Below are 13,504 nucleotides of genomic sequence, written 5' to 3'. Positions count from 1 at the left end.
CAGTGTTGTCTGCACTGACTGGCAGCATCTAGGCTCCACAGTTTCAGGAAGGCGTCTTTCCCAGCCCTACCTGGAGCAGCCAGGCCTTGAACCTGGGACCTTCTGCACGCCAAGCAGGTGCTCTGCCACTGAGTAAGGATCAGGAAGCTTTCTTAAATTTCTTGTGAAGAACTGGCATGTATTCAGTCTAGCTGCCATACACTGAGTCAGACCTCTGGTCTATCTAGCTCAGTATTGTCTTCACAGACTGGCAGCGGCTTCTCTGTGGTTGCAGGCAGGAATCTCTCTCAGCCCTATCTTGGAGATGCTGCCAGAGAAGGAACTCGGAGCCTAGATGCTCTTCCCAGAGCAGCTCCATCCCCTAAGGGATGGGGTTTGTGATGGTTGGGGTTTGTGATTATTTAGCCGAGCACCAAGGAAGCTATCACTTCAGTTACAGAGTTTAGTTGTTGCAGCCATTTAAGTAACATGCATGAAGATCACTGTAGAGCAGGGATTCTCAAACTTGGGTCCTCAGGTGTTATTGGACTTCAACTCCCATAATCCCCAGCCTCAGTGGCCTTTGGTTGGGGATTATGGGAGTTGAAGTCCAATAACACCTGAGGACCCAAGTTTGAGAATCACTGCTGTAGAGTCTAAACTAAATTGACTTATTGGCAAAGTACATTTGAGATAGGGAAGACCTATCCTATCTATCGGCTACATAATGAATAGGTAGGGAGAGAGAGATGTTTCCATCTTCTCTCTAGGAGGAAAGAAAGAGGATTGTGACTCCTTACAGGAAGTACCTGAGGAGTCAAGGCAGGGGTCATAGAGTAGAGGCAAGCAGGGACAGGTAAGGAGACCCTCACTAACTACTTCTACTCCCAATGCCCCTAGTGGTCATTAGGATAGTTGGTGTGAAAGGTCGCTGCACTGGAACTCCATCTCCAAGAGCGGGTAGCAGTCTCGCCTGTGTATCTGTGAACCTGTCACTTCAGATATGGACTTGGCTATAACCTTTATGATCAGGCCCTTCGTATAAAATGCTGAACACACTTATTATTGGTTCCAAAAAAAGAAACTTGGTTATTTCAGAATCCATCCATCTCTCAGGTAGCTACTCAGACCTCTGATAATGGTGGACGGAGGAAACTCCTAGAGAGAAGAAGCAGCAGTCTGAAAGAAGAGAAGGAAGAGAGAAAAGACGTGGAAGCCAAAGAGGAGAAAGGTATCAGAACTGCAATCTTAGCTTCACTTTGGGCTGACATTTTAGCCCTATTCAGATGTTGTTTAAAGTGATGGTGTACATGATCACACCATTGAGAGCAGGCCTGGAAGTCCTGCTGGGTGCGTCTCTCACGCCTCTTCACTGCGCTGCTCATGGCTGAGCTTGGAGATCATGGAAGCGCCCACCACCATCACAGATACAGCACTTCCCTCTGTGGGTGAATGCCAGCCTAACTATGAGTCACTTCACCATACTGCTCGCGGTCACGCTGGCATTCATCCACAGAGGGAGATGCTGTAGGTGTGGTGGGTGCTTCCATGATTTCCATGAGCAGCGCGGTGAAGAGGCATGAGCGATGCACTTGGCAAGACTTCCAGGCTTGCATTCAGTGTTATGATTGCGTACACCATCCCTTTAAATAATGTCTGACTAGGACTGTTGTGTTACATGTTATACCTTCATACTATGAAGGTACGCAGTATGGGAGCAATTGGTGGATGGGTGGAGAGGGAACACTGAAAGCACCTGATGAGATTTTTAAAAGAAAAAATGCTGAATGGCCTTCTATGTACGCGTTATGGCAGGGGTAGACAGTGTGTGGCTCTCCAGATGTGGCTGAACTACAACTCTCACCATCCCCAGCTGTAATAAATTGTGGTTGGAGGTGATGGGAGCTGTAGTTCAGCCACATGTTGCCTACCCCTGCATTATGGCATGGACATGCAGCATGGTGTCTTCAGACTTCAGCTATGTTTACTTTGAGGCAGCACTAATAGTATTGCCTTTTGTTGTTGCAGACTCGAATCCCAGGCAGACCCTCTTGGATCAGAAGCTTGACCCCAAAATATGTGAGGTAGCTTAAAACATGTTATGAGCTGTGATGCCTCTAGAACCTCTTACTCTTTTGCAAAATGGAAACACGGATAAAACAGCTGTGTCTGTTTTGATTTGTAGAACAATGGGGAAGATCCCAGAGATCCCAGCACGTCTCCTCCCTCAAGTCATGGGGATGCACAGTCCCAGCCTGTTGAAGAAGTAAGAGAGAGAGAGATGCTTAAATTTCTGTCGCCCTTTTAAGTGGAGAGATCAGAGTTGCATGTTGTCTTTTTATCGTAGAGTTGGATTACAGCATCATCCCTTTTATCCAGATGCCTCTTGATTGGGGGATGGTGGTTTATCTATTGCTTTTTAACAATAAGTTCTTAATGTGGTGTAGTTAGAAAAAGGAATGAGCTGGTTCCCTGTCCCTAAGGGGCTCACAATCTGAAAAGCACAAGGTAGCCACCAAGAACAGTCACTGGAGGCTGCTATCCTGAGTTGAACAGGGATAGTTGCTCTCTCCCTGCTAAACTATAAGGAAGTTGCCAATTTAAAAGGTGCTTCTTTGCCTTTTAAGACCATCAGAGGCTGGTCTCCTGGACACAGTTTATGGGGGACTACCTTGCATGTGCCATTCATCAAAGTGGGATGGCTTGATTTAAGATACAGTAATGTTTGTACAACTGATGGTGACTGCAGAGTCTGTGGGATCACCTCCCTCAGCCTAACTTATCTCACAGGGTTGTTGCAAGGATAAACACAACCGTGTACTCTGCTCTGGGCTCCTTGGAAGAAGAGCGGGATATAAATATAAACATAAATTAAAAAAATAATATTCTACTTGATTATTACGACTGGCAACTACAGAACTGCCCAGTGATGAAATCCACTTGAATCAGGGGTGTAGTTAGGGGACAGGGGGCTTGTGTTCACCCCTCTCCTGGGAGGCCTTTCAGGGGGAGGGAGAGAATGAAGAAAATAGGGAGGAGTGGAGCTGGGCCCCTCCCAGGTTCTTTGAACCCATTTGCTCAATTATAGATACACCCCTGTCTTGAATTCATGCGTGCTGATCTAGTCAGTATGAAGTATTAGTTCAATCACCTGTGATAGTCAACTGGGGTCTTAAGTCCAAAGTCCTACACCTTGGAATATAGTTGCTGGCAGCCAATAGTGTGGGTGGGCTGTTAGCTATATCTACCTGAATTCAATTCTAGGGTTTTTTCCAAGTTAGAAATTGGCGGGTGGGTGTGTCTGTGTCTGTGTCTGTCTGTCATCTTTTAGGTAAAAACAGCTATAACCTGTATATTTTTAAGGGGGTTGTCTTAAATTCAAAGTTTGTTTGTTTGTCAAATATGTACAGCGCCCCAAACCTTCGTCTCTGGGCGGTTAACAATAACATGAAACAAGTTAAAACATACACAAAAATCTTAAAACAATTTAGGCAATTTAAAAGTCAAAACAGATTAAAACTTCAAAATCTAAAAAGCTGAAAAAGCTTGGGTGAAGAGGTGGGTTTTCAAGTGCTTTTTAAAAATTGCCAGAGATGGAGAGGATCATATTTCAGTAGGGAGTGCATTCCACAGTCTCGGGGCAGCAGTCGAGAAGGCCCGTCCCCATGTGGCCACTAGCTGAGCTGGCGGCAACTGGAGACGGACCTTTCCAGATGACCTCAGTGGGCAGTGGGGCTCATAAAGAAGAAGATGTTCTCTTAAATACCCAGGGCCCAAGCCGTTTAGGGCTTTATAGGTTATAACTAGAACCTGTTTAGATAAATATGATACTCTTATGCCCATGCCCTGTTCCTAAAGGCATCTGACTGACTGCTGTTGGAACTGGGATGCTGCACTTGATTAGACCTCCATGACCAGACCCAGCAGAGCTTTTCTTAGGCCATAGTGTTTCTTTTATGCATTGAAAGCTGCTGACTGGATCACTCTTACCGAAAGCACAAGTAGAAGTGTCTTGGACCTATCTTTATTACCCTTGTTGGAGAGGATCAGTCATATACTCCTGGAAGACAGGGGTTTCCAATTTTGGGCCCCCAGATGTTGGCAATTGTGGATGGGGGTGATGGGAATTGTAGTTCAACAACATCTAAGGACCCACGGTTGGGAACCCCTGTGTTAAGGTAGCAGAACCAGTCTGTGTTCTTCGTAAGTTTGTAGTCATGGGCCACACTGCTATGCATGCTTATGATGAGGGAGCAAGATTAGTTGAACTAGGCTGATCAGCTAATCCTCGCCTGTGGAATGCACTTCCCCTATAAACATTTGTAGTTTAACATCTTTGTCAGCCTTTAAAAGAGCCCTTAAGACACATTCCTCCTCCCCCCCCCGCCCCCCGGTCAGGCTTTTAGTAATCTCTGAATGTTTTAAATTTTTAAATTGCTGTTTTTAACTGTTTGTTTTGTTTTTCTTTGGTTTTTTTGGAACCGCCTGTTGCCTTTGGAGTCCAGTGGTCTATAAATTAAATAATAAATTAAGAGCGATCCCTGAATAATTGTGCTTAGAATCGTCCTACACCGTTATTAGCTTCACTTTCCAGGAAAAGGGTATAATGAGTTGGTGGTTGCTCAGCTGAATTTTAGAAAATCCTGCTCTTAGAGGTGAATATTAGCTTTCTCAAGCCTGCTAACATTCCATATGCCTTCCTTTGCAGAATTTGAAGGAAAGCTTGCAAGATGTAAACTCCACTCCGTCTCCCGTCTTTCCTGAGATGCATTTGCCTCCCACAGTGCCTTCTATACCCACCATTGTGCCAGCCTGGCCAAGTGAGCCAGCTTATGGACCAACAGGTTTGGTGGGGGCTGGGGTGTGTGTCTTTCTCACTCAAAACTGAACTTGTAATATTGCACCTTGCTTTAGAACTGGGTATGCGACTGTTAGCAGAGTTCACCTGCATTCAGTACATGGCTTGTGGAAGCCAGATTGAGGTTTGGGGGCAGCAGGAGGAGCACATCTGTTGTAGTGCTTCCAACATATTTTGGAGCAGAAGACTATAGAATCCCTGGGCTGCAACAGGAACCAAATGTCATCTGGTGCTACAGTTTATTTGTATTTATCTTATTTGATTCATTCAATTTATATACCGCCCTTCCTCAAGTGGCTCAGGATGGTTTACATTAATATTAAAAACACATCATCTTAAAACAACTAAATTTTTTTAAAAAAATCTCATTTAAACCAGATTAAGATTGAAACTAGATATCATTAAAAGCCAGGCCAAAAAAGATGGGTCTTTAAGGCTCTCTTGAAGGCCTCCAAGGAAGAGAAACATCTCATATCCACAGGGAGTGCATTCCATGGCCCAGGAGTGACAACTGAGAAGGCCCAATCCCAGGTCGCCACTAGATGAACTGGTGGCACCTGAAGGAGGACATGAGAAAGTGCTGTATACAGAGTCAGACCATTTGTCTGCCAAGTTAAGTATTGTTTACACAGACTGGCAGCAGCTTCTCCAAGGACCCATCCCGATGATCTTAATGAACGGTGGGGATCTTGTTATAAAACTACCTTTCACAACCTGCTGCTTGTGCTCAGTGTGGATACTCAGTGGTCCCTGTACATCAGTCATGGTGGTCCAGCTTATTTGATCCGCTGTGTTGACATTTGGGACATACCCACGCTGCAAATTCTAAGCCAGCTTTAAACTGGTTTAACTGTTGTAGCCCTTCACTGGATACCTTGAGAAATAGTAGTTCTACGAGATCTCTTGAGAACACTCTGGAGTTCTGCCTCTAGATTTCTGAATCATTGTGTATATTTTGGGAGCAGTTTAAAAGTGACTTAAGCTGGTTTTAGGGTTGCAAGCATGAGTTGTCCCCTTGGTTGAGCAGAGCCCACCTTGGTTTGCAAGTGGATGGGTGACTACTTCTGGGAACTGCAAGATATTCCCCTTTGGATGGGGCCATAGCTCTGTGGAAGAGCATCTGCATGCTTGCATACACAAGGTTCCAGATTCACTCCCTAGTGGCATCTCCCAGTAGGGCTGGGAGAGACTCCTACCTGAAACCTTGGAGGGCTGCTGCCAGTCTGTGCAGACAATACTGAGCTAGATGGAGCAATGGTCTTGACTTGGTAGAACGCAGCTTCCTATGCTTCATGCTTTAACATCGATAATAATTCTCGTGTGGAGGAGAAGGACCTTGGAATGTCTGCCTTGAGATTGTTTTAATGCAAAGCAGTATATAAATTTAACAATAAATAAATAAATAAATGTGGGTTGTGACAGCTTTGAGAGTAGTTCTCTGGGTTGGTAGAAAAGTTTTATTTGTTGGGAGATAGTTCAGTGTGTGAAGCTATGGGAGTTCCTTCTCTAAGTTAGGATCCCTTTTAGTGGTTTGGTTTAAAGATCTGAGTCCTGAACAAAGACAGGTTTTTGGTTTCAGGTGTGGGAACCACAACCTCAAAAATCAGGTCTTATTTTCTATGGTCTTATCTTTTTGATGTTTAAACCCCTCCCCCAGTGTTTGCTCCGAATGCTTCTCATGTCTAGTTTTGTATGTGTTTGTGCTTAGGTGTCACACCCCAAATGCCAGTCTCAACAGTGATACCAACTCCAGTATCTGGTCTAGATTCCTCTCTGTCCCAGACCCAGGTGACATCCAGTCCAGTTGCTGCCATTCCTGTACCTCTCCAAGCAGTTAACCAGCCTTTAATGCCTATGCCTCAAACACTGAATCCTTACCAGGACCCACTGTACCCTGGATTCCCTCTGAATGAAAAGGGGGAGCGAGTCATGACACCTCCTTACTCCTTGTGCAGCACGGGGGAGGATCTACCAAATGGTAAGTGGCAGCTTTCCACCATGGTTCAAGTGGAATGTTTTTGATGTCAAACTCTAGGTGGGGAGTACGTGTTCAAAGTTTTATTTTAAAACTGGGGAGGTGAAAATTGATGATCTTTAAAGTGATGACAAACATAATTCTCTTGTAAACCTTCTAATCCTCGTCCCATAAACCAGCTTCCCTTTTTACATCAGAAGAAATTATTGTGGTTAGATGAAGAATTAATCTTCATTTGATTTCCCTTTGTCTAATGTTTTCTATTAGTTACAGCAACTGAAATGACAATCACTAACTTCATTATTTAGCGATGTGTTAGATGTAGTGGTTAGCCCACCTTATGGCACAGTGGAGAAGTAACTTGCCTAGAGAGCAAGAGGTTGCCAGTTTGAATCCCCGTGGGTATGTTTCCCAGACTATGGGAAACACCTATATCGGGCAGCAGAGATATAGGAAGGTGCTGAAAGGCATCATCTCAGACTGTGTGGGAGGTGGAAATGGTAAACCCCTCCTGTATTCTACCAAAGAGCGGGCCTTCTCTGTAGCCACTCCTAGATTGTGGAATGTGCTTCCTGCAGAAATCCGTAACTTTGGCCTTGCCTTCCAGGGTTTTTAAATTGTTTTAAAGGGTTTTGAATTGTTTTATTTTTTAGCTGTGTTATTGTATTTTAAACTTTTCATTCCCGATCACTGATAGATTTTAACTGTTTTATTATATTTGTGAACCGTCCTGAGCTATTCTGTAAGGGCGGTCTAGAAATCTAACAAATAAATAAAGCCACATGGCTCTGTGGTCGCCAGGAGTCAACACTGACTTGATGGCACAACTTTCCGTTAGGTTAGGTTAGGTTAGATTTAGATTAGGTTAGTCAGATCAGGACCAGGGAGACTTGGGTTCAAATTCTAGCTCAGCCATCAAGCTTAGCAGTGACGATGGTCCTGTCACTAGCCTAACCTACCTCACAGAAGATTGTGAGGGTAAAATGCAGAGAACCACCCTGAGCTCTTTGGAGCAAGGCTGAGATTAAATATGTACAGAATAAGGACTATGTGTCTCTTGACTAATCTGTTATTGGATAAAATGTATTTGCATGTTACCAAAAAAGTGTGTGTTTGTGACAAGGTGTGTTTTCATTTTAAGTAAGAACCAAGCCTCAAAAAACCCAGCAATGATGTACCTCTCTCTAGCTCCCATTGATTAACAGAGCTTAATCAATTAACAGAGATTAGTGTACTGATTAAAGCATGCAGCCCTAAGAATACATGGCAGCTTTGTATGTGACAGGCCAAAACAAGCATTTGAAAGGAGAATGCAGAACTTATGGCTATTTATCCCCCAGAATCAGTGTGCATGGCAACATGTATTTACTGGGATATGGGAGAGAACGAAAAAAGGATTGTGTATAGTTGACAGAGACTACTGTTGACTAGAAGAGCCTCATGGTCCCCTATCTCCCCAACCATCCCCTTACCTGTTCTGATCACATATAGTCAGTATTGTATCTTCTATACAGTAGATTCAGTTCATTACTTAAGTGGGTCATTGACAGCTGTAGTTAATCTCCAGGTCATACACTATCAGTCAGCTATTATATGCACCAGTATACATGGCTTTAGATACAGTTTAACAGCTCTAAATGGTTAGGGTGTATTAACTTGTGTTGGGATTGAAACATACTTTAAAATGTTTGCTTTCTTTCTTAGACAAAAATATTTTAAGATTTTTCTTCAATCTTGGTGTAAAGGTAAATATCAATATTTCCACTTTGCTATCCTAAAACCAGTTTTTAGACATGGTTGTTTTGGAGAAATGGAATGACTGGCTTGCGGGTACTGGAGAGCTGAATACAGAATAGCTTGCTTCCATACCCAAAAGCATCAAGTCCAGTCTTGAGACCGATGCCCTTTAAAAATATTTGGCCTGTGCTCAAATGCACTTGGGCAGTTTGGGAAAAAGTTCTTATGCAACTCCTTCATATTGATACAATCTGTTAGACTTTAGCTAGTTTGGAACTAATTTGTCACCTTTAGAATGATGTTGAAGGTACAATATGCAGCTTGGTGTATTAGACTCCGAGACCATAGCACCATCTACTGGCTGTAAATAATGAAGCAACACCAATAAGCAAGTCTTTCATCTCTCTTCATTGCCCCCTATATATACCATTTGGTGGTTGCTGCCATCTCCAGTAAAGAGTGTTTAGTAGGCCTGGATGGGAATTCTTTCCCATTTAGAAAAGTGTGCCAAGAGGTAGGGATTGGTTCTAAGGGCATGCCCTTTTCTTGGTGGTATGAATTAATCATGTAGTGAAGTGTCCTGCTGAGCTGCCTAACAGTAGGGAGAAAATGTGACTTGTAATGTGTATTTATTGGATTGTGAACTGCCTTGAGACTCTTTTTACTATAGGCAGTATATAAATGTATGAAATAAATTATAGGCTAACTAGATAGTCTTGAGATGTAGTTAAAGGAGTACTTTAAAAAAATCTTTCAGGCATGGTAAAGATTAGCCTTAACGACGTGATTTGTGGTGTTACAGGCATACAGCTGTCCCATGTGGGCTCCACACACTTACTTGTACCCTCTACATCAGGCTTGCCTAACAGCTTGTAGAATGTACCCAAAGGTGCCAGTTCCAGTCTATTCTCCCAACCCTTGGCTGCAAGAGGTACCTTTGACTCAGAACGGCCATGAAGCTGCACAGACAGATGGACACTTTCCTATGCAGAATGAAGTTAGAATGAATGGGCAGAGTCCACAGATGGACGCCATGTCTCCAGCTGTGTCCTTGTTCATTCCTACTGCTCAGGTGCCTGAAAGCCAAGGACTTGTCTGTGTAGAATCAGAGAACCCTCTCCAAGCGCTTCATGCTGAATATGACGAGTCACTGGGAGGGAAAAGTGTGTTTCAACAACCTCCTCCATTTGGGCAGAATCCGTTTTTGGGACCTGTTCCTGTTGCACCTCTCTTTCCTCACCTTTGGTATGGGTATCCTGTTCAGGGCTACGTAGAAAACTCAGTGGTGAGACAAGTTGCTGTGCCGCTTGAGGAGAAGAGGGCTGATGCATACTTGCCGAAGGAGCGCAGTTCTCCTGTTTCAGCAGCAGGCTCTGTCGAGTCGCTTCAGAAGGCCAAGAGTGAAAGCAACGTCCAAGGCCTACCTCTCCCTGTAACTACTGCAAAAAGTGAATGTAATGCCCTAAACAAAACCTCAACCAGAGTGCCTAGGGAGAAGCAGGCTTGTACTGCTGCCCTGCCTGTTCCACAAGCAAAGTCTGTCCTCCCAAATCCTTCCATAGAGCCCCAGATCACTAAGAAGCAGGTGGTAGCATCAGCAGTGAGAGACTTACCAAAAACTGAATTGAAAAATGCTGCTCTTAGCCATAAGGAGAATACAGACAAAGCTGGTGCTGCCAGCAATGTGTCAACAGGCTTGGGGGAACGCAGGGTGCAGAAGCCACGGGAAGAGAGTTCTGAAGATGAGTGTGAAGTGTCTGATATGCTGAGAAGTGGCCGGTCAAAGCAGTTCTATAATCAAACGTATGGAAGTGGTAGAAGACCTAGAAGTGACTGGAGCTACCCTTCTGGGAGAGGGGGATACCACTACCCAAGAAATGAGGAATCCTGGAAGGGGCCCTTCCCCAGAAACAGAGATGAGGGCTACCACCATAACCGCACTTACAGAGGCAGGCCATATCGGCAGGAGAGAAGAAGAGCAAATATGGGGGATGGTCAGCGGGGGCAGCAGTTGTCTTAAGAGTAGCTTCACTCAAGGACTTCCACCACGCATACTAAATGCTAATGGAGCTAAAATGCCCAAAGGCTTCCACTCTTTCTGCTTTCCTTAAAGACCAGAATGCCCTTTTTTATACTGTCAGTGAAGTGAGGCGAGGGAAATAATCTCCCAAGTGTTATAACTTTTTGGCAGTTAAATGCTTTGTTTTGGCTTATTTAAATTCTAAAGATTATATAGCTACTGTGTTTAAAATACAAAAATGCAAATTTTGTGTTGAGCTTTATTTTTCCCCTTAGAAGATTTGAGTTTGTGGTAGAACAAAAACAAACAAATATGGCTACAATGAAAACACTGCAGTGGAGTATTTGACACATTACAATGAAGAATGTTGCACCAAATAGAATGTCTATCCTAGCATACTGTATCTTGAGTCTAAGCTGTGCTTCAAGAACTCTTGGCTTCCTGGACTGTTGATGTGCTTCCGATCCAAAGGCCTTCATCTCAAAACCTTGTGAAACTTGAATGTGTGATTGTGTGTTTGCTTCTATGAAATATCACAGATGTTAGTTAACTATCTTTTTGTCTTAGATGCTTTATAGTGTTTTATTCACAGGGGTATATTTTTTAATTTTATAAAGCATTTCTTGAATTAGTCAAAGCAATCAAGAATACCTGTGTGTAAACTGATAGGAAATTCAGTCCAGTGGTGAATTCCAGACAGTCTTAACACTGGTATGACTGTAATGGTGCCTATGCCAACTATGTATATAAATCAAAAGTAGATGCTGTGCATTTTCAAAATAGTTTTGCATCTGTTACAATAGAACTTTTGCACTGACAAATCCCTAAATACTTGGTTTAAGATACATAATCTTTAAGTTGCATCTGTATATATATGTTCCAGGTTTTTTTTTTTTTTAAGGTGTAGGTAATGAGTTACTTTAGCCTTTGAGACTGGTTGTTGTGTATATTAAACACACCTTGCTGTAAGTTTTTAAAGTATGATTATCTATCTTATGGAATAGGGAGACTTCTACCTTACTTTAATACTGTCGGATTGCTTTCTTCATCCAGCCTTGCAAAGCACTGCAATATACTCATTTTGCTCTATAAAATACAGCTGTATATATTTGTCTGTATATATCAATGTAAAAGGTTACTTTTTATTCATGTCCAAGAGACTGAGTGAGACTATTTGAATTCCCTTCAGCTGCCTGTTACCTACTTCAAATTAAAGTTTGCCCTACTGAATTTTTCTACATGGTATGAATGGCTTGTTCATCTTCAGCTCAAGCATATAGCCCCTTACCTATTTCTGACTATCACTCTGGGCTACAAAGCTGATAAGTCACTTTGCAGCCCAAATTAGTTGCTCACACACAATGACTAAAACAGTGCTGGTACCTACATGTCAAAAATAAAGACCAAACAAACACCACACTATAGTAGTAAGGCTCTGTGTGTTGCTTTCTACCCCATGAGAAGGGTAGCTGTCTCCCAGGTGCTACCATGGCTGTTTAAGAAGAAGTACCTTTAATAAATCAAGTTTTGGCTTGCTTGCAGTCTTGAGCACAAACTCTCTAGCCAGGTATTCTCAAGGTTGGGTCCCCAGATGTTCTTGGACTTCAACTCCCATAATCACCAACCAAAGGGGATTATGGAAGTTGTAGTCCAAGAACATCTGGGGGACCAACCTTGAGAATCCCAGTGTTTCTCCTTGCAAAGCAAAATGTGGCCATACCCACTATGTAGTACTGAGCTGGTGGGGTGCCTTTGAGAAAAGGTCCTCCTTGAGGTGTGGCCCCACCTTGGAATGTATGTATAGAGCACTGGGTAGATTGCTTTCCCCATAGAACTCTATGGGGAAAATGCTGGGAAGGGTGACATCTCCCAGCAGTCTGATGGTGCTAGGACTTGACTGCCCAGTGCTGAGGAAAGTGCAGCACAGATGCACAGTGGGAAATGGCTCTTGCACTGGATTTTTTTTTTTTAAACCAAAGTGGCCCCTGCTTGAAAAAATAGTGAAGATACATGCACTAGAGCAGTAGTTTTTAATGTGGAAGATCTACCAGATGTTGCTGAACTGCAACTCCCAGTATCTCCAACCACAATAAATTCATGTGTTCAGTATGAATCTTGAGTAAAAGGTTGCCTTTCCAAATAAGTTTATTTTACAGCTTGGAAAAACTGCCTTTGACAAAGAATCCCCCTATGTGAATTCAGCCTGAAAGGCAGGGTGCCTCTGAGTATCAGTTGCAGGGGAGTAACAGCAGGAGAGAGGGCATGCCCTCAACTCCTGCCTGTGGCTTCCAGTGGCATCTGGTGGGCCACGGTGTGAAACAGGATGCTGGACTAGATGGACCTTGGGCCTGATCCAGCAGGGCTGTTCTTATACTGTTTTTTAGTCTTAAAATGCCACAGGAATCCTACTATTGTCTCATTCAGAGTTTCCATATTCCTAGGATTTGAAATTGAAGTTTCTCCTAAGATTTTATAGCAAAAAATTAAAGCCTCAAGAATTACAGTACCATGAAATCACAGCATAGAAGTAAAAATATTAAATTAAGTTGATTTCATTCACTTTTGAAACTGTTATGAAATCATGTACAGCATTGGAGTTTTACAGCCATGGATGCTAATGGAAGGATGTTGGGAATATGCTTGTGGGGTGGGTACAATAGGTGGTATGTGGTTCTAAAGCTGTTTCATGCACACACTTTGGAGTGGGGTAGTTGTAGGGAGAAACATACTTGGCTGATATTTGTGGCCCTTTATTCAAGAATGAGGTGTATGCCAGATCTGCCGAGTCAGTATAAACTTTTGCATATAGCGTTTATGAAGCTTTCTTGCTGCTATTTTACAGCACACTGATGTTGTTCTTATCCATGCTTGGCCGACTGGTGTGAAGTCTTCTAAGTAAAGCTGCTAAACAAAGGACCAAGGTTTTGCTGCCCGA

General features: G+C 43.2%; 1 protein-coding gene across 5 annotated transcripts in view; it reads left to right on the top strand.

Moving 5' to 3' along the window:
* The window catches only part of OTUD4 (OTU deubiquitinase 4), a 33,485-nt gene extending 21,686 nt beyond the window's left edge, over positions 1 to 11,799 (top strand). For 3 of the 5 annotated variants that reach the window (XM_053252600.1, XM_053252597.1, XM_053252596.1), the window contains exons 15-21: positions 1,078 to 1,210; positions 2,008 to 2,063; positions 2,165 to 2,245; positions 4,688 to 4,823; positions 6,546 to 6,815; positions 8,517 to 8,557; positions 9,352 to 11,799. In XM_053252600.1, the coding sequence (XP_053108575.1) occupies positions 1,078 to 1,210; positions 2,008 to 2,063; positions 2,165 to 2,245; positions 4,688 to 4,823; positions 6,546 to 6,815; positions 8,517 to 8,557; positions 9,352 to 10,569 (1,935 nt within the window). In that variant the 3' untranslated portion in view covers positions 10,570 to 11,799. The remainder of the gene's footprint in view (positions 1 to 1,077; positions 1,211 to 2,007; positions 2,064 to 2,164; positions 2,246 to 4,687; positions 4,824 to 6,545; positions 6,816 to 8,516; positions 8,558 to 9,351) is intronic. The other 2 variants (XM_053252599.1, XM_053252598.1) reach the window with 2 other exon arrangements.
* Positions 11,800 to 13,504: the final 1,705 nt, after the last annotated feature.

Source organism: Hemicordylus capensis, chromosome 5 (genome assembly GCF_027244095.1).
Source record: "Hemicordylus capensis ecotype Gifberg chromosome 5, rHemCap1.1.pri, whole genome shotgun sequence".
NCBI classification, from domain to species: Eukaryota; Metazoa; Chordata; class Lepidosauria; order Squamata; family Cordylidae; genus Hemicordylus; species Hemicordylus capensis.
The sequence above is the reverse complement of the archived record's forward strand: the minus strand, read 5'-3'. Positions and strand labels throughout refer to the sequence as shown.